The sequence below is a fragment of the Aspergillus nidulans genome, chromosome VIII, assembly GCF_000011425.1.
Source record: "Aspergillus nidulans FGSC A4 chromosome VIII".
Taxonomy (NCBI): Eukaryota; Fungi; Ascomycota; class Eurotiomycetes; order Eurotiales; family Aspergillaceae; genus Aspergillus; species Aspergillus nidulans.
The window spans coordinates 2,072,881-2,090,986 of NC_066264.1; the positions used below are offsets into that span (position 1 = coordinate 2,072,881).

The window sequence follows — 18,106 nt, forward strand, 5'->3', positions numbered from 1 at the left end:
CTCCCAGAGTTGCCGGTGGGCCCGCCGTGGCGAGCATGCCATCCCCAGGCAGGAGCGGGAGGATGTTGAGCGTCGTGCGTATGATGGTGATGATGATAAGGAGGAATTGAAGAACGGTGAGGAAAGGCTTGAAGGCCAAAGCCATAACGTGTATTGGGGCGCCCATCGAAAGAGTCAAGCTCTTGATGCTGGTTGAAGGAAGCGGATGGGTTCCGTGAAGTGAAGCTCCTCTTTCTTTGAAAGGAGCCAAACTGTGAGCTGCTCTAATTAAATACAGGTCAGTGTTGCTACTTGTTGATCATGCAACTTCCGGAACAGGGCGTTGCATGAAGATGGCTGCTGCGCAGGCCCAAGAATGGGTAGAGACATACTGAGCTTCTCTGGTACCTGTGAGCTTTCCCCATGACGGGCTGATATGGTTGTCGCGTCTGTTTGACTGCTTTGGCTTTGATTTGGGCTTGGGCAAAGTGAAGAAAGAGGATGAGGAGCAGGGTGGGAGGGTGCTGTTGGTTTCAGTTGCTGTAGAATTACGCTCAAATAACGCAGGCACGTTTAGACGTTGGCAATGGAAATTACTAACCACGCATCGGAGAAAAGACAACATGGATTAAGCAGAACCTTCCTGAGAAGGGGTAGCAATCATTCTTCCGGCTTTGTTCCTCTTATCCTTCATGGATACAAGTGGATATGGACGCCTCATCTTGCCATATGGATGTGGCTGTCGGAAAGTGAAAGTAACCTCTTAAATATGGCCTGCGTCATTGTTCATGTAGGCTTCGATCAAGCCGTATATTGCTCAAGCAAGCCACACGCCCTCCAATCGCTAATTTATTTATTGAATGAGTTAAATGTGGCTCGTTATTAACAGCCAAGCCGTACATCCTCCATGTTTATCGAAAACCACAACGTAACCATAAAGCTTCCTGACTTCTGCACCGTTAGATGCAGGCAAACATCAAGCCCCGCCTACCACGCTACATGTTTTGTTCAATTTACATACACTTCCCTTGTTTTTTTCTTGGTTTGCTATGGTCTTTGTCCATTTGACTTAGGAATAAAGGTGAATATAAGGAGTCAACAGAGAAAGGAACCCATCTAAGTCCAATTCAACACCAATCCATAAGATCGGTTTTCGTTCCGGTTTGCCAGCGGCTGCTACTTTCGCAGTTCATTGCGCAACTGATTACCGAATGTGTACCGGATTGAGGAAACAGATGCGACCGAGGAATGACTGGTATGTCACAGTGCCACAATGCCACTCAGCCTAGTCGTAGTGTACGGCCAAAGCTGTTAAAGAGTAGATGTTGAAAGAACCTTTTTCTTTCTTTCTTTTTTTTTTTTTTTTTTTTTTCAGCTGCGCAAGGATGAGTCTTCCCCCGCAGAGAATTCAAAGACAACGGTTGCTGGGCAGGACGAAACAAAAGAAAATAAACTCAAAACATGGATCGAGCGTATCAACCAATTTTGGGTATATTGAAATGAGCGTAAGCTCTATCTGAATCAGTAAACTATCTCTTAGGGAGGAGGAGAGAGAGACAAACCCTAAACTTAGTCCATCTCAATTTGGGACTGCACTTCAGCTAGACTCGTATTAAGGGCTTCCTCTGCAACTTGTCTCTCCAAGAGCTTCTCTTTTGCTAAAGTCTCGGTATCCAAAGCGGCCTTCTCAATGCCTTGGTAGTCAGCGAGCTGTTGTTGCAGACTAAGGGCAAGCTAAGGACAGTTAGTAAACCAACATAATTGACGACCAAGCAGATGACTTACGCGAAGATGCCTGTCTCTTTCCTGCGAGGTAAGTGCTTCGCCAACCTTTTTGCAAAGGGTTTCCAAGCAGGCGCGGAAGGCGTCCAGGTTCTTCGGTTGTGTGCAGCCGATCGACAGATCCAAGACTCCCACCGTCCTTCCGGATACAGAAGATGGGGACTGGATTGCTCTCTTCTGAGTAGAGAGCATCAATAAGTTACCGGTGGTGCGCCTGGACCCATGGGTCAAACGTTGGGGGCTGCCAGTTGAAGCCGTACGCACATGAGATCTGCGTCCATGGCCCTGCAGAGTACCTGAAGCCTGTTCCTTCGAGCCGGAATTTGCCTTTATACGGGTTGACCTTGTGGGACGAGCGAATGATGGTATGTTTCCCTCAGAATCGCGGTGTGGAGGCGCAAGCAGACGGGGAACTGATGGGGTTGGAGTAGTAGGCGACTCCGCGTTCTTAGGGTTACGGGAGCTTCTGTTCCAGCTTACTCCACTGGAGAGTCGGGTGTGCTTCGGCTTCAGTTTAAGACCCTTTTCAAGATTGTTATGGAGATGATAATCTTTTGCCGCACTCCCCTCAGTGCTAGGGGCTTGGTTTTCGGTCAAAGTGATTGGTGCATCGACATCTACCTTTCTGACACGCTCCTTTTCAGCAGTGCCGCTCCGAGAACGAAATATATTGCGGAAGCTGCCCAGAAGATGGTTGCTTCTCGACTCAAAAAGCCTAGACTTGTCAGGGCTCTGACTCAGATTCTCCACGTGCGAAGCGAAAGGCGCGATATCATTGAATGTGACGTTCCTTCGCAAATTCGTGGCCACTGTAGAAGCTTCCCCGGTGACAGCAGAGCTGGACGCTGAGCCAGAACAGATTGGGATGTTGGTTAAAGCCTGAAGTGAAGAGGTTCGAGGAGGATGTGGGCTCATTGCACTAACTTTAATGGCAGTCACAGGCATTGGCGTGCTCTCAGGTTCAGATTTGGTCGTGTCTTTAAACTCCGACGCGACCTTCACTGGAGTCTCTGACTCAGCCATCTTGCTAGGAACCTGGCGAATTCCTGTTTCTGGATCAGTGTGGTACCGTTCTGGTATCTTCGGCACAATAGGCTCGTCCACAGGTCGCAAGCTTCTCGAACTTGGTGAAAAAAGGCTACTCAGGCTGGGCTTGTTGACTGTCTTTCGTGAAATGGACATCTCTTTCCCACTGATGTCCCTTTTTTGAATGCTATCAAGCGGAAGCTGAGGACGGCAAAGCTTCCGGGTAGACGGAGTACTTCCTTGACTATTGCCACCACTTCCCTTGGAATGTGGTGTTTCCACCGATTCGAGGGCAGTGTCTCCGATTTTGTTGGTATCCTTTGGGGTGTTGGGCGTAAGCTTATCCAGGCGTTGAAACAAAGAAGGGGTAGAGGGCTGAGCATCGACTTTTTTTGACGCTTCTCCAGACGCTCCTCCCATAATCACGTCTTCGGCAGATGAAGCGATTTTTAGAGTAGGCCCTGGGGAACGATGACCTGGAGTTCCTAGCACCCGTGTACGGTGTTCGCCAGTAAAAACAGTCGGCGGCCTCTCGGGATCGCCGATATCCCTGAAGTCCCAACTGCTGACAGTCGAAGAAGATGCGGATGGAGGTGTTAGTCCAGGTTTCCGTTCCATTCCTTCAGTTGACTCATGGACTAGAGTGGTCTGCTCCGACGGAGGTCGAGGACGAGGTCCACGAGGCTTCTCAACTAGCCGAGCACCTGAAAAACAAGTCTCACTCTGCCTTTTCTGTAAAGTGGCACCGAGCTGTTCGGCGCTCCGCCTCTGAATTGGCACGGGTATAAGACTGCTGCTCCGGACTCCCTTTACCGACGACGAATTTGCTGCTGGCTTCAAACTAGCTCCTCGAGGAATGGAAGAGTTCGTGCAATTTTCATCGCCTCTTGATGAAGGTTCTGTGTCAGGGTTACCGTACGCTTTGGTATCCAGCGACGTGTTACTGTCCTGTAGCATGTCTTTCCTGAGATTAACTAACATGCTATGCAGGTGGGATGATAGAGAGACTCACTTGGTTGCTCTTGACCGCAATAATGGATAGACATAAGGTTGGGCTCACTTGAGCAGCTGGAAAGTGTGGTTGTGTGTGCCTGTTGACTAGGCTGATTTGCAGCTTTATATTGAGCGTGTTAGCACCCCGGTTCTCGTCCTCGTTGTACTCTACAGTCCTGGCTATAAAATGAAGACAAAAGATTACCTTTTGCAGGCCCGTGAAGGCTACTAGCAGTGTCTGCGCTGCCACCGCCATTAACGGTTGATTGAGTGACAGCGACGTGGCCTTCTTCGGAACAGCATCCTGCTTCAGACATCCTTGCTCGAAAAAATTTTAGCTTAACAATGTAGTGCAACCTTAGAGGCGGTTTGAAGCTGGCGGTCTGATATTCTGAAGGATGAGTAGGAGGAAAAGTGTAAGGGGAGGATAGAAGGAGAAGATGGCCAGTGTGTTGTGAAGCGTTCCTGGGAGAACAGGTGTTTGCAGTCCTTGCTCGGCGTCACCATTCCAAAGTATGCCTGTGTGCTCTGCTATAAGTACAGTGAATGCCAGTTAGGTCTTTATTTATAGTCGAACAAATGTGATTATAGTGCTTTTCTTTTATCAGCACTATACTTAAGAGATGCAAACCGTATGTATGCCCTTGCACAATGGCAACAAATGCAAGCCCTTCTTTTAGTAACCTGATATGACTAGATCTTGAGACTTGAACAGTTATATGTCATCTGTGTCCATGACTATATGCTTCAAACATCAAGTATGCTAGGTTTACCTGCAACTGGAAACATGAACACTTCTCTGGCTCCGACATGTAAACCCATCAGTTCGAGCCGACGGCTAGGCTCCCAGAAAAAAACAAAGAGTATAGAGAGTACTTTCAGTGCCATCTTTATGAGAGTCTATTGCTTCCAGGGTCTGCGTGCGTCGCGTTTCAGTTATAACAATATCTTCCGTTTGGACGACTGCAACCGAACTCGTATCTGTCGAACTCGCAAAATATTTCATGATAGGCAAACACTACTGTGCAGAGGTTATACCAGCGGCACCTTCTATTAGGCTTCTAGCTTGAAGTAGAGACTTTCCTGGGGCGAGCTAAGCGCCCTTTTCTCTAACAATGCGTGGCTTCCGTCTGACGACTCGAGAGGTGAAAACCAGCGAGCCAAAATATCATATCTACTCTCAAGGTGGATTGCCTTTCACTTGGACTGTGTCGATGGCTTTATTTCGAATTGAAATTCGAGTAGCTCGATGGGATCCTTATCAACCGTTATCACGTTGTCACAATAGCGGAAGTCTAGTATCTTTAAGTCAGTCTGATGCATCCCTCTGCATTATCTAGGAGTGTACGAGATAGCTTGGAGTCCGTAGCAGGATTCGCTGTGCAATTATTGACGCACAATATCAATGGTTCAAGATTAAGGGTTCTGTTGCTGTTGATTGTGCCTCGAAGCCTAAATCAAACGATATCGAATGGAGTTACTGGCCGGGGATCGACAACAAATAGACAAACCCACATTTATGCATGTGGCATATTGTGATCTAAATAGGATGGAAGCCTGATAATCTGTGCGTTTCTTTATGTTTTCTTGGGCATGTCTACTCCTTAGAAATGTTTGGTAGTATTTAGTTCAACGGGGCTGTTTAGGGTCTTAGTAGGTTGTAAGACAGGACAACATAAGAATTAAACGGAAGCAATGAGACAAAGGGAACTAACCCTTTCAGCCCACAGTGTGAGAAGAAGTAGAAAGTAGCATATTTCATACAAGTAGGTTTAGCAGATTTTGAGGAGTGAGTGAAGCAATACCATTTTAGGAAATGATGTTGTGATGTGCCAGAAAACAGCACATCTAAAACACACCTTTTATGTATGTTTCATCACTCATTCAGTCATTGTGCAGCTCTTCAACTGTTCAGAATATTTAAATACTTATAAGGAGGTCCACTGACGGCTTGAAGTTTCTGTACATGTCAATCTTTTTGTTCCTAGTTACAGGGCTAAAATAAGAACGCTAGGGATAAGAAGTATCTCATTCCAGGAGTAGAGGCTTCGCTTGTACCCGAGGACTTAGGTATCTTCTCTACCAATATGCTCCTCACGTTTTCTTTTCCCGCCAGATTGACTAGACGGGCTCCCCAATTCCGATGTGATTGTCCAATCACTAACTTCCCATTCTATAGTGGTCGATCGATCACCACTCACACCGGCGCCGTATCTTGCCTTCATCAGCCTGCCGAGCCCACTGCCTTCGATCATTTCCTCAAACCAGGGGATCCCGTTCGTGTTTCCATGCCTGACAGTCCGAGAGAGACCCTCGGTGAAGACACCAGGTGGCACAACGACGGTCGATTGAGAAGTAGGAGCATCCGCGACCAAAGTAGTGGGTGACTGTTCTGCCGCTGGCGGAGATATATCTGGCGACTCGGACTCTTCCCACCGCGGAAGAAGATGCAAGTCCTCCAGGATTCGCTGGTCGTCACCGTAAAGACTCCCAATAGTCACAGACATGAAATCAGCTTCTTCCCGCGGATTCTCACTCCAGTATGTGAGGGGCGACCCACAGAAGCCGCAAAACACCCTTTGCGTGTGCGGCGCATGGTGCGGAGTGAAGATGCGGCGGATGCTACCATGCGTCTCGTCGGGGAAGAAAGATTGGGTATAGGATTCATACCAGTCCAGAGGAACTCGGAGCCATGCGGTTAATGGTGTACCATACGACTTCCCTAAGCATCAATGGAGTTAGGTGGGAAGACCTCACATAACGTGGGCAACGACGTACGGTTGTCCCGGCCGGTGTCGAAGTAGACCCGGGCGTGATCAGTGGCATTGTCAGGGATTCTAATGAGGTATTGATTTCGTCCACACATGCAAGAGCCGCGCAGAGGCTCTTTGTGCTCCATGTTGTATTTGAAGGAAGCTGTGCACTCCTCACGTCAAAGGTGGTGGCATTTTCTAGTTAGGAAGATGGTATGCGGAGATGAGGTCATAGGCCCACGGGTGGGATGAGAAGGCCCATTTGTATCCTCTTATTCAGACGTCAACACGTGAGAAGACAGAATGTCACATACACAACCGGTAAAAAAGCAAACAAGCTTCGCCTAATTAATTGTGGTGCGGATTAACTCCAAGGCTCCTCCGTAGGCAATGGTGTTAGTATGAAGCCAAAATTGAGGATATCCTTTCCTCGCAGTTGTCTGGTACCGAGGTCCTTTGATATTGATGATTCCAGAATAATTGGCCATTCGGGTGATCATCGCTTGGAATTAATAGCAGGAAAGATCATGGCTAGGAATATGAGACTAGGGCCATGAGTCGACTTCTCCGCACGCTAAAGGGGTCCTAGCCTCGAGGATTCGAGATGTCACGGTTCCTGACTTGACACCGAGTCTACCACTCCCTTCTTTTCTAGACTCTTCTTCTTTCTCCTTTATTCCTTCCTGACGACTATCTAATTTTTCTCCGTATATATCCATCAGTATCTCTTTGTAACCTATCTCTACCGTCGCCCTGTTTTCCCGAGTCACACTTCCCGTCACATGAGATTCAGACCCGCCCCTCTTTTGCTACGCTCGCTATTCACCCCCGGTTTCGAGAAGTGCAGGCAACATGCCCTCCGCGCAGCCTCCACATATCCTCGCAAGCTCCTCTGAGCCCTTGTACTCCCCCATCGCAGCTAGCGGATCAACAAATGCAGAAGACCGGCATGATCGCTCTTCATCTACCCCCACCAATTCGTCCCGACAAGGCGGCGAGAGGGACAAACCTCGTTTGACGGAGCAAGAGAAAAAGAACAACCACATTGCCTCAGAGCAGAAGCGACGCGCGGCGATCCGTGAAGGGTTTGATCGACTTACGGAGCTTGTTCCTGGCTTGGAGGGCCAAGGACGAAGCGAGAGCATCGTCCTAAAGAAGACTGTTGATTTTATCCATGCCCAGCTCCAAGAGCGCAAGAACCTTATCACTGAAATCGAACGCAGAGGGGGTCGTGTCAGTGACGATATGCGACCCTAAGTTACCTGTCGTTACTGTACTTGGATACCGAAGCCCGTTGGTGCTAAGTTAAGTCTGGTGGCGTCTTTCAGCCTCTCGCGATTGAAACGACACTTATATAATCTATGATACCTTGCTTATTGCATGTACGGCAAGATATTGCTAATTACCGTGAACGAATATAGGCGGGGAAGCTAGGCATGCGTCCTACTTTCGCCTAGTAGGAAGGGCACACATTCTTCGGCATTACTGTTGTCATCAGACCACATAATATGGGAGGCTAATCATCTCGCAAATACTCGCAAAATACTGTTTCAGAATGACTCGGCGTTTGGGCATGGGGGCATATTATCAGATATCCCGTGAATCAGAACCTCGAATCTGGGTTTCTATCTATTACGCGCAGTGCTGTTCTCTTTGACAAGATAACAATATCATTGACCAAGGATAAAGGCTCTAGCGAATAACTTTAGAATTGTGTGACTAGAGAGCCAAACTGTCTGAGGCTTTATTCATCCGTGCGAAAGTACACCAATAGAGCACATTGTTATGTAGCACATGTTACCCCTCGAGTCCTTTATTACCATTACCCTAAGTACTGTATACCTCAAGTGCTACAGCAGCTCTGCAACGCTCCTTAGCCCATTTACTGCGCATTATACTCGACCTTGACCAGCCTTGCTCTTCTGAAGGCTCTTCCGAAAACGCAGATATACTTATGCCAAGCTTCACCGCCCATCACTCGAATTAGTCAGATCTAGTAGGCCTAGTTAGCATATGTCAACTCACTCATCTTCGGCAGCATCTTACTACAGAGCAGTCATTTTTGCATCCGATATACTCTGTACCTTTCCGGCAGAGACCGCAAAGAAGGAGACATTGAGAACAGTATGTCAGAAAAGGAAGGACCCCTCCTATCTGGTACAAACCCCACCGAGCCTCCGCCCTCATACGAATCCACGACGCAGACACCAAAACGCCTACCACCGCCGCCGCCACTCTCTCTACCGTTTCTCCAGACATTGCGCACGAGACGCGTTATCCTAGCCTCGCAATCTCCTCGCCGCCGCCAAATAATTGCTTATCTAGGCCTCCCTCATGTCGAAGTCGTCCCATCCAACTTTGCCGAGGACCTTTCGCACGAACTGCAACCTATTGAATATGTGCTAGCTACAGCAACGCAAAAGGCACAAGATGTTTACGCGCGTGAGATCGTCAACGAGGAAAAGGGCGAGCCCGCGCTCATTCTCGCGGCTGACACAATTGTCGTGGAGCCGCAGTCTGGCGCAATTTTGGAGAAGCCACGCTCGGAGGCCCATCATATTGCCATGCTGAAAAGTCTGAGAGATGCGAGGACTCATAAAGTTTTCACAGCTATTGTGGCGATGGCGCCGCTGAACAGTGCGAGGGATCCGGGTTATGCGATTGAGACAGCGATTGAGGAGACGGAGGTGAGGTTTGATGGTGGGTTGACGGATGAGCTGATATTGGCGTATGTGAGGACGAGAGAGGGTGCTGATAAGGCTGGGGGCTATGGGATGCAGGGGTTGGGGAGCATATTGGTCGAGGGGATTCAGGGGAGTGCGGATAATGTTATTGGATTGCCGTTGAAGACGACATTGAGAGTTATAGAGAAGGTTCTGATCAAGGCAGACGATGATGAGCGGTTGGGTTCGGATGGAGAGGACGAAGACGAGGATGAGGAGTAGTTCAAAGAATCAATGTCTGATCTTTTTGCTTGGGGATAATGTTCGGGATACCCGGCTTGGTTATGAATAGAAAGGAACCTGATAGAATGGATTGTGATGCTCCCGAAAGTTCGCGGGACATGGTGATAGGGAGCGCATCTGATACCTGCAATGAGATCGTTGCTCATACTTCATAACGGACTGCCTGGAGGAATAATCGGAACGGTCACATTTTATTCGCGGCAGAACCAGGTCTATCCTTGGTTGGCCTACCGGTGAAGCAAGTATACAAGGGCAGACGCCTAACATAGAAAAACAAATCTGATATAAAATGACAAATAAAAAAATCAAGATTGGCAAAAGAAAGAAATCATATAAGCTCCGTTTACGCCTTCCAAACCCGCTTGATGGTCTCCGTCAGGCCGACGTCGTTTGTCTCGAGCTCGTACAGACCGACAGCTGTAGTAAGGGTGAAGCCGCGCAGGAGCCAGTTCAACAATGTGGAGGTCTTAGGAACACGGCGCGTGGGGAAGTAGTCGATAATAGAAGCCCTTTAAAGCCGTTAGATCTTCGCAAAGGAGAATGGAGGAGTTGGTGTACATACTGGAATCCAACGTGCGAGTGCAGAACAAGGAGCGAGCAGAGGACAGCATCCGTGACGGGGTTGAGGGATCCGGCAGCGAAAGGAGCAATAGTGAGAGGGATCAGGCCAACAGCGACCAGTCTGTAGCGATATTAGAGTTCGAGATACCTGCTGCAACTTGCTATGTTTTCGACGCACCTCTCGAAAGTCCAATGGTAGCTACCGTGCGAGGGGTGGGGTTTAGGAATGGGAGCTGGGTCATTCACTGCGCAGAAAGCTGATTAGTATCTCGAGCCGGCCATGCATGTCCTGATATTATCTGTATCTCGTCCTTCTCGTAGACGTACTTGTTCCCTGGATGGTCTCTGTAACAAATTGTTAGCATCATTTTCAGCAAACATACCCCGCCCGGCCAAAATTTCCAAACCACTTCCACAACTACAGCAAGATTTCATAACGGGTTAACTCACGAGGCAAAGGGGGCAGAATCTGCTTCTTCGCGGAGGCGTGGAAGGCCACGACCTGCGAGACACCAACGGTGTTCCTAGTCGCCAACGGCGCCCGGAAGGCAGAGAGGCAAGACTGTCGCATGAGAGAAGCCATTGTGACGATTATGCTATTCACGCCCAGGAAAAGCTCCTATTCAACGCACCAGAAACACGGACTGTAGATGATGCTTCAAAGAGTGTCGAAGTCGTTCCGCTAGTAACCTCGGGAAGTCTGTTCGGGTGCACCTACCTATTAACATTACTATACGGAGCAAGGTGATTGGTCAGTCGCTCTCCGCCCATCCGGCCCTGGCCGACTTGCCGGCAATTCAAAAAGGCGGGCATGAGACGGGAGCTGTCTCTACTGTGTCTACACTTAATAAAGACTCTGTTTAAGCACTTCATGCTATATTCGTTTCATTGAGATTACATGCTAAAGACGGGCTTCCTAAGCACGATTATTGCAATCAAATATATATGGTGCGGTCATTCCTCGAATGCCAAGGGTTAGGTTTTCTTTTTCTCAGGAAGAAATATGCCGTCATGACTGCCATATCTCGTTAAAACTTCAGAACAGCTTTGCCCAAGTTCTTTCCATAGAAGATGCCGACAAGCCCTTCAGCCGCATTTTCGATGCCCTCCGTCTCGTGAATGAGAGTCTTGAACGAGCCATCCTTAATCCACTTCTGCACATTCTCCTGGTGCTCCTTGGTGTATTTGTCGCCCATGCCAGCATCGCCGACAATAAATCCGCGCATAGTCAGTCGCTTAGTGAGCACGTAGGCAATGTTCTTGATGGGATATGGTGCACTGTTGTACTGCGAGATCATACCGCAAACGACAACGCGACCAAAATTGTTGATTGCTTCAAGCGCAGCCTCTAAGTGTTCACCTCCGACGTTCTCGTAGTATATATCGATACCGTTAGGAGCCAGACGAGCCAAAGCGTCTGCAGGCTTCTCTTTCTTGTAGTTAAACCCTCCGTCAAAGCCAAGGTCGTTGATGATGTAGTTGAGCTTCTCGTCCGATCCGACACTGCCAATAACCTTGAGGCCTTCGTGCTTGGCGAGCTGACCGACCAGCTGACCAACGGCACCACTGGCGGCGGAGACAAAGATAGTCTCGCCCTTCTTTGGCTGGCCGATTTCATAAAGAGATGAGTAGGCTGTCAGGCCAGGCATGCCTAGTGCGCCTAAAAAGACGCGGATGTCCTCAATGCCCAGCGGGTTCTCGAGGTGACGGATGCGTGACAGTTCATCCTTTTCGACCGCAACATACTCCTGGATTGGCAAGCGTCCAATGACGAGGTCACCTTCCTTGTAGGAACCATTGTTGGAACGGATAACCTTGGCGATGCTTGCGCTTTCAATAGGCTTGTCGAGGTAGAAGGGAGGTGCGTAGGACTTGATCTCTGCGCTACGCATGCGTCCGCGCATGTAGGGGTCGAAGCTGGTGTAAAGCGACTGAAGGAAAACTCCATCTGCAGGGGCAGCGGCGCTTGCGTCATATGCAGCAGGTTCGATGGTTAGATGTTCACCGGGAACAGGGTACCCATCGGGGATTTTCTTGAAGACAAGGGCTTTGTTGGCGGCCATGATGTGTATGAGAGGTAGTAGAAGAAGATCAATTGAAAGTTACTGTAGAGGAGATGATGATATCAAAATGCTCAAGGAGGCTACCCACCGTCAACCTTGACTTTATAAGCTCAGAGCATGCTCAACGATAAAGCGGGGCACAACCAAAATATGGATTGCAGATTATAAAGCAACGATTCCACCAGGGAACGTTCTCGAGGAGACACAGCAGATCTCAGTCGGTGGTTATGCCTGAGTTGGATCCGAAAGCGGCATTGTGGCGCGACATCAACCAAGATATGCTCTGATTGACCAACATTAACGTTGGTGACACTTCGTCCTGGCCGAGAGCCGAGGATGGACTCCATCTGAGCTCGGAGATATTGCTGGAAGGAGGAGGAAGACCTTTAAGCGGCTACCACCACCATCCCCCGGCGCTGTGAGTGAGGTCAACTGTGCGTTTCATGACGCAGCAGACAAGTCGGTCAAGAAGCATGAATCAAAAAGGCCCAAATCCGTGAAGTTCGTGCACTGAGTCGTTCCAACTTCAAGATTCGTGGTGGATATCACAGATATCTACACCACTGTTGACTACCAGCCATGGTCTATGAGCTAATCTCAGAAGTTTCTTGACTCTGTACGGAGGAATATGGGACAGATCCCTCTTCGGAGAGTTTCAGTCAGCAAAGAGTATCCGGCAGACTTCGGTGCCGAGTGTCGAAGCTGTGCAAAGATATTATTGCCTCAGGCATCAAGTCACTTTCGTGGTAGTATGCCACGACGAAGAATTCTCACCACGACAAATGCAGATGGCATGAACAGTGCCAAGGTCTCGAATCAGCCCTAGATCATGCTTAACAGAATTCCTGTCTCCAACCATATCAATCGCGATAATTCTTCAACTACCGCTGGTCTTTACTCCGAGGTGCCTGTCCCGCAGCCAATCATGGCCGTATCGCCTCTCTCCGCCTTCAAGCTAGCAACTTTTCTGCCGGGAGTTGATATTTTCCAAAAGATAAGGGCCGGTTTTTTTTCTCCTTTCGCCGCCATCAGTTACTCTTCACCTTTGAATTTTTTTTTTCGGTTGCTTCGTGACTTTTTACATTGATAATTCTGGTAAAGTCGGAACGTGTCTTCATCCGTCTAGGCCTAACTATGTTGGGTGCCTTTCGTCGCTCCGCTGTGAGCCATGCCCTGCGATCCTGCCCGCGAACATTGTCGGCGCGGTCAAGTCCCCAACGCCTTCAGTTTCTCTACTCATCGATATCTGGACCGTCATCTACGTCGAAGTCACTGTTCCACTCAGGCCAGTTTCGGTTTTCGGCCCAGGTGAATGCCGTCGCGGAGAATAGCAGCCAGAATGTCTCAGTCGAAGAGCTACCGACTCGGTTTGCGGAATTGGGAGAGAGAAACATTCTTCCACGGAATTTAGTGGAGAATCTCACGAAACATATGAAATTGGAGACCATGACCGAAGTACAACGCAGGACGATCCTCGAGTCTGTGAAAGGCGGAGACATGTTTGTTTGCCCTATAAACTGATTCCTTTCTGAGCGAAATGACGGCTAATTTGACTCTCAAGGTTGGCTCAGGCCAAGACCGGTACCGGTAAAACTGTTGCTTTTCTGATTCCCGTTGTTGAGAAACTCCTTGGCGATCGCAGTCTTCTTAAGACGAGTTACCGCAATGGCCGGAAAATTGCCCCTATCGATATCCGAGCAATCGTCATTTCGCCCACGCGAGAGCTTGCTGAGCAGATCGCAGTTGAGGCAAAACGCTTGGTCGCTCGGACAGGTCTGCAAGTACAGGTCGCTGTGGGTGGTACCATGAAGCGGGCTGCTCTGCATCAGCTTCAACGGGAGGGTTGCCATATCCTTGTCGCGACACCCGGCAGACTCAAGGATCTCCTCACGGATCCCACTAGCGGCGTTAGAGCGCCGAAGTTGAACACCTTTGTTCTTGATGAGGCTGATCGCTTGCTCGATGAAGGCTTTGCTCCCGAGCTTATGGAGATTCAACATCGGCTTCCGGATCCCGCAGAGGTTGATCGCCAGACCCTCATGTTCTCAGCTACCGTGGCCCCTGAGGTCATGGGAATGGTCCGCAGCACCATGAAGCGCGACTTCCGATTCGTCAAGTGCGTCCGGGACGATGAGGTCCCCACGCATATGTCGGTTCCGCAAAAGGCAGTGATTCTGCAAGGTCTCGAGAATGCTATGCCAACATTGCTAGAGCTGGTCAAGAAAAGCTATGATCCACGGAGCACATTCAAAGCTATTGTGTACTTCGGTTCTACCAGAGAGACAAATACTGCCTTTGAAGCGTTTGATCAGCTACTCGTGGACCCGGCCGACCCGGGAAGTGGACATCCTCTCGGTAAACTGTTTCTCGGTGAGATCCATTCACGCCTGACACAGGCTCAGAGGACTCGAGTCGCCAACTGGTTCCGAAAGTGTCAATCTGGTATCCTTTTCTCAACCGACGTCACCGCCCGTGGTATGGATTTCCCAAATGTCACACACGTTATTCAAATTGGTGTACCCAAGACCCGCGAGGACTACATCCATCGTCTTGGCCGAACAGCCCGTGCAGGTAAAACTGGTCAAGGCTGGATCTTCATACACGAGCAGCAAATGGGCACTCTTAGGAAACTGCTCAGAGATATTCCCGTCGAAGTCGACCGCGAAACTCTCACTATACCCTCCCTTAAGCTGACCGAAGAATCCCCATCCACCACCCCTGAAGCCACCGAAACTCTCCTGCAGATGAAGTCGGGTTTCGCTCAAGTCAGCCGCGCTACTAAGTCAGAAACCTGCCTCGCCCAACTGTCCAACCTGGTTGGCAGTTTTCGCAACAGGTCCCTGCTGCGTGAGGCTATCACCAACCTAGCCATTCATGGCTACGGCCTCCGAGACGCACCGCATATTCCCAGCTCCATGGCTGAAAAGGCAGGCCTCGACCGAGAGAGCGGGTTCAGTATCCGAAATTATAAACCGTCGCAACGCCACAGGCAGGATAGCGCGCAAGGCCACAATAACTACGGTGACCGCCGCCGTTCGTTCAATGACCGCCGGCCTATCCGCAATAATGACTTCTACCCCAACCGTCGCGCCGCCCGTAGCTCCGGTCGTCAAGGTTCAGGTGCCCGTGAGCGTCATGGTGCGCCTTCGGCCGAGAGGTTCGACAAGTGGCTCGATAACCGCAAGGATGAGTGGGCCTAAATAAACCCCAAGCCGACTCACCCTACCGCTCCCTAGCTGTTCATACTATGGAATAGCTCTAGCTCAGCACTACCTAATCACCCTTCGCAACGACAAAACCTACCTCAAAATGAGAATGCATTGGGCGGCGTTACAAGGAAATACTCGACTCACCTCTTGTTTTCGGTTCGTTTGTTTTGTCTACTGTCAATAGACTCGACTTGGCTGGACTCCATGTTATCTACCGGTGTCTTTATAGTGTCTTGCCTACTTTCTGGAAGGGTGTTTGGATACGGATATAACTTCTAAGTTTACCATACCATGTACGTTACAGATTTGTTCAATGTATAATAGACATGACTTCTTACTGTATCATAAATCTTGATCCTTCCATGTTACTCCGCTCTTCAGGATACGGTTTTGATTTTAGTCGATCTAGATGCAACTATTTTTTTTTTATAGGAAATTAAAGAGCATATGCTAAATATCTAGTATTCCAACCATTGCGCATTCTACTCCAGGAATGACGATCACCGAAGGGAAGATAAAATGGAGGCAAAAATCGTACACGCTTTATTGGAACTCCAAAACTTGTACAAGTCAATGAACTCTCACAGAGAATAAAGAAATAAAAATATATAGGAAGATTAACTGGACGCAAAGATCATACCGTTTCTCTCTAGGAGAACATAAAAAGCTCTATTCCATCATATTTGGTACTAATTTCTCTTTCCGCTTTGTCGCTTTTTCTTTCCACAATGATATGAGGGGTGGTAAAAAGGTGAAATGTTGTAGGTTGTCAAGCGTCAGAGAAATGTCGTAAAGCCATTCATCTACTCACGGCAAATCATGTCGTCACGAGCAGGGCCAGTACCAATCCATTTCACAGGAACGCCGCCTAGCTCGCGCTCAATGTACTCAATGTATTTGCGCGCGTTCTCCGGAAGGTCCTCATATTTCTTCACACCCATGGTGTTGCTCTTCCAACCAGGCAATGTAACATACTCGACATCGACCTTGTTAAGAACCTCCGCGTCCGCTGGAATAGTGTTCTCCAGACGAGTGCCGTCCGGCAAGGTATAGGCAACAGCAACCTTGATCTCGTCAAAGTCGTCGAGGATGTCGAGCTTGGTGAGGTTGAGCGCCGTGTAGTGGTTGATTGACTGAGAGTACCGAAGGAGGACGAGATCGAACCAGCCGCAGCGGCGTTTGCGGCCGGTGGTGACGCCGAACTCGCGACCGACCTTCTGGAGCTTCTCGCCGGCTTCGTTGAGTTGTTCGCTGGGGAAGGGGCCAGAACCGACGCGAGTGGTGTAAGCTTTCACGACGCCAATGATAGACTTGATGCTAGTGGGGTTGAGATGAAGGGCCTGCACAGCGCCACCGAGGCCGGTGGAGGAGGAGGTCACGAAGGGGTAGGTGCCGTGGTCCAGGTCAAGCAGGAGGGCGTTTGCGCCTTCGACCAGGGTATTGGAGGAGTCCTTGTGCTTGTTGAAGAAGGCCAATTGGTCGACGATGTGCGGGACGAGCAGCTTTCGATACTCCTTGAACCGCGCAATCTCCTCTTCAACGTCGTAGTCCAACTGGCCGAATCGAGCTGTGTATCCGGCGTGCAAAGTCCTTAGTTTCCGCTCAAAGACTTCCTCGTCCAGAATCTCCCCCACACGCACACCCCTTCTTGAAGCCTTGTCACTGTAGCAAGGCCCAATGCCCTTACCAGTCGTACCAACCTTCCTGCCACCAAGTCCCTTCTCCTCAAGACCATCGACAACAGAGTGCAGGTCGAAGCAGACGTGAGCGCGATCCGAGATAAAAGCGCGGGCCGCGGCGCCTTTCAAACCCTTTGCCTCCAACGCCGCCAATTCCTTGAAGAAACTAGGGACGTGCACGACGGTTCCGGCACCGATGAGGTTTATGCACTTATCTGAAACAAGACCGGAGGGCAGAATGTGGAAGTCGTAAGTTACGTTGCCGTGGACGATGGTGTGGCCGGCGTCTGTCCACAATCAGCTAAGCAAGCTATGCGCCGTCAAGTTGAACGGAAGCATGGGGGGAAAGTATACTTACTGTGACCGCCAGCAGCACGGCAGCAGAGCGTCGCCTCCTGCGACAGCATGTCCGTGATTTTTCCCTTTCCTGTTTTCGATCAGAACTTGCACATATCTCAAGTATTCTCGGTGAGAAATGTACAACCCACCTTCATCACCCCACTGGCTACCGAGAACAATTGTAACAGCCATTATGCAATGGATTGTAATGACGTCTGTCTATGGTCAAATCGAATGAACGAGTTCTCTACAGAGAAGTGTACGCAGTTAGCCTGGAGTCGGAATAGACAACCCAATTGCGCAAACTCGCACGGAGCGAACAAAAAACCATATGACTAAAAGCAACTCACAGCAATTGGCCGGCAATCTAGAGATATTGAGACAGAAACCACTCGAAAGTGATTGGAGCAGCGGCGAAAACTTCGCGACCGTCAAAGACCAAAATCCAGAAAAAGGGACGGAGGGGAATTGCGGATGACAGTACATATAATTCTGCCTCGCCCGTGACTCATGTACTGGTATTGTATTATACTACATCTTACTGGTTAATAGATTTAAGAGTATGGTACTGTATGTAACAGGCCGGTCAGGGAAAGAACCCCACGGAGGGGTGAAGGGCCCCGCCACTGGCGCTGCAAACAGGTTCTCCGGTTTTCGGAGGATAAGTAGGGCTTAGGGGTAGGGCTCGCGTTAGGGCTCTATCAGTTGGGCTCTGGGATTGCATTGGGATATAAAGGCTATAGAGTCCTTGAAGTA

General features: G+C 49.4%; 8 protein-coding genes across 8 annotated transcripts, besides 1 other annotated feature; 3 read left to right on the plus strand and 5 right to left on the minus strand.

The window, feature by feature from the left end:
• Window positions 1-18,106: part of a sequence feature (contig 1.14 1606..364334(-1)) that runs on past both edges of the window.
• ANIA_00899 (uncharacterized protein) lies at window positions 1,410-4,097 on the minus strand (the record flags this gene model as incomplete). The annotated part of the gene is made up of 5 exons (XM_653411.2): window positions 1,410-1,491; window positions 1,542-1,713; window positions 1,765-3,735; window positions 3,800-3,960; window positions 4,010-4,097. 4 exons carry the CDS (start codon window positions 4,095-4,097, stop codon window positions 1,549-1,551), a joined length of 2,385 nt encoding a protein of 794 aa, XP_658503.1. The 3' UTR covers window positions 1,410-1,491; window positions 1,542-1,548.
• ANIA_00898 (uncharacterized protein) lies at window positions 5,665-6,679 on the minus strand (the record flags this gene model as incomplete). The annotated part of the gene is made up of 3 exons (XM_653410.1): window positions 5,665-5,687; window positions 5,879-6,502; window positions 6,559-6,679. 3 exons carry the CDS (start codon window positions 6,677-6,679, stop codon window positions 5,665-5,667), a joined length of 768 nt encoding a protein of 255 aa, XP_658502.1.
• Window positions 6,408-7,790, plus strand: ANIA_10132 (uncharacterized protein; the record flags this gene model as incomplete). The annotated part of the gene is made up of 2 exons (XM_050613280.1): window positions 6,408-6,477; window positions 7,327-7,790. The coding sequence occupies 2 exons, from the start codon at window positions 6,408-6,410 to the stop codon at window positions 7,788-7,790; spliced, it is 534 nt and encodes a 177-aa protein (XP_050469108.1).
• Window positions 8,601-9,594, plus strand: ANIA_00897 (nucleotide diphosphatase). Its single transcript, XM_653409.2, has one exon. It carries the CDS (start codon window positions 8,660-8,662, stop codon window positions 9,476-9,478), a length of 819 nt encoding a protein of 272 aa, XP_658501.2. The 5' UTR covers window positions 8,601-8,659; the 3' UTR covers window positions 9,479-9,594.
• ANIA_00896 (CybS family protein) lies at window positions 9,662-10,695 on the minus strand. Its single transcript, XM_050613281.1, has 5 exons — window positions 10,511-10,695; window positions 10,388-10,405; window positions 10,239-10,305; window positions 10,062-10,181; window positions 9,662-10,008 (listed from the first exon to the last, which is right to left on the minus strand). Exons 1-5 carry the CDS (start codon window positions 10,641-10,643, stop codon window positions 9,843-9,845), a joined length of 504 nt encoding a protein of 167 aa, XP_050469109.1. The 5' UTR covers window positions 10,644-10,695; the 3' UTR covers window positions 9,662-9,842.
• On the minus strand, window positions 10,924-12,183 carry ANIA_00895 (MDR family NADP-dependent oxidoreductase). The gene has a single exon (XM_653407.2). The coding sequence runs from the start codon at window positions 12,121-12,123 to the stop codon at window positions 11,089-11,091; it is 1,035 nt and encodes a 344-aa protein (XP_658499.1). The 5' UTR covers window positions 12,124-12,183; the 3' UTR covers window positions 10,924-11,088.
• Window positions 13,258-15,655, plus strand: ANIA_00894 (ATP-dependent RNA helicase helA; the record flags this gene model as incomplete). Its single annotated transcript, XM_050613282.1, has 3 exons — window positions 13,258-13,622; window positions 13,685-14,441; window positions 14,520-15,655. The coding sequence occupies 3 exons, from the start codon at window positions 13,258-13,260 to the stop codon at window positions 15,321-15,323; spliced, it is 1,926 nt and encodes a 641-aa protein (XP_050469110.1). The 3' UTR covers window positions 15,324-15,655.
• Window positions 15,826-17,783, minus strand: adB (adenylosuccinate synthase). The gene is made up of 4 exons (XM_653405.2): window positions 17,701-17,783; window positions 17,500-17,597; window positions 17,370-17,438; window positions 15,826-17,298 (listed from the first exon to the last, which is right to left on the minus strand). Exons 2-4 carry the CDS (start codon window positions 17,540-17,542, stop codon window positions 16,136-16,138), a joined length of 1,275 nt encoding a protein of 424 aa, XP_658497.1. The 5' UTR covers window positions 17,543-17,597; window positions 17,701-17,783; the 3' UTR covers window positions 15,826-16,135.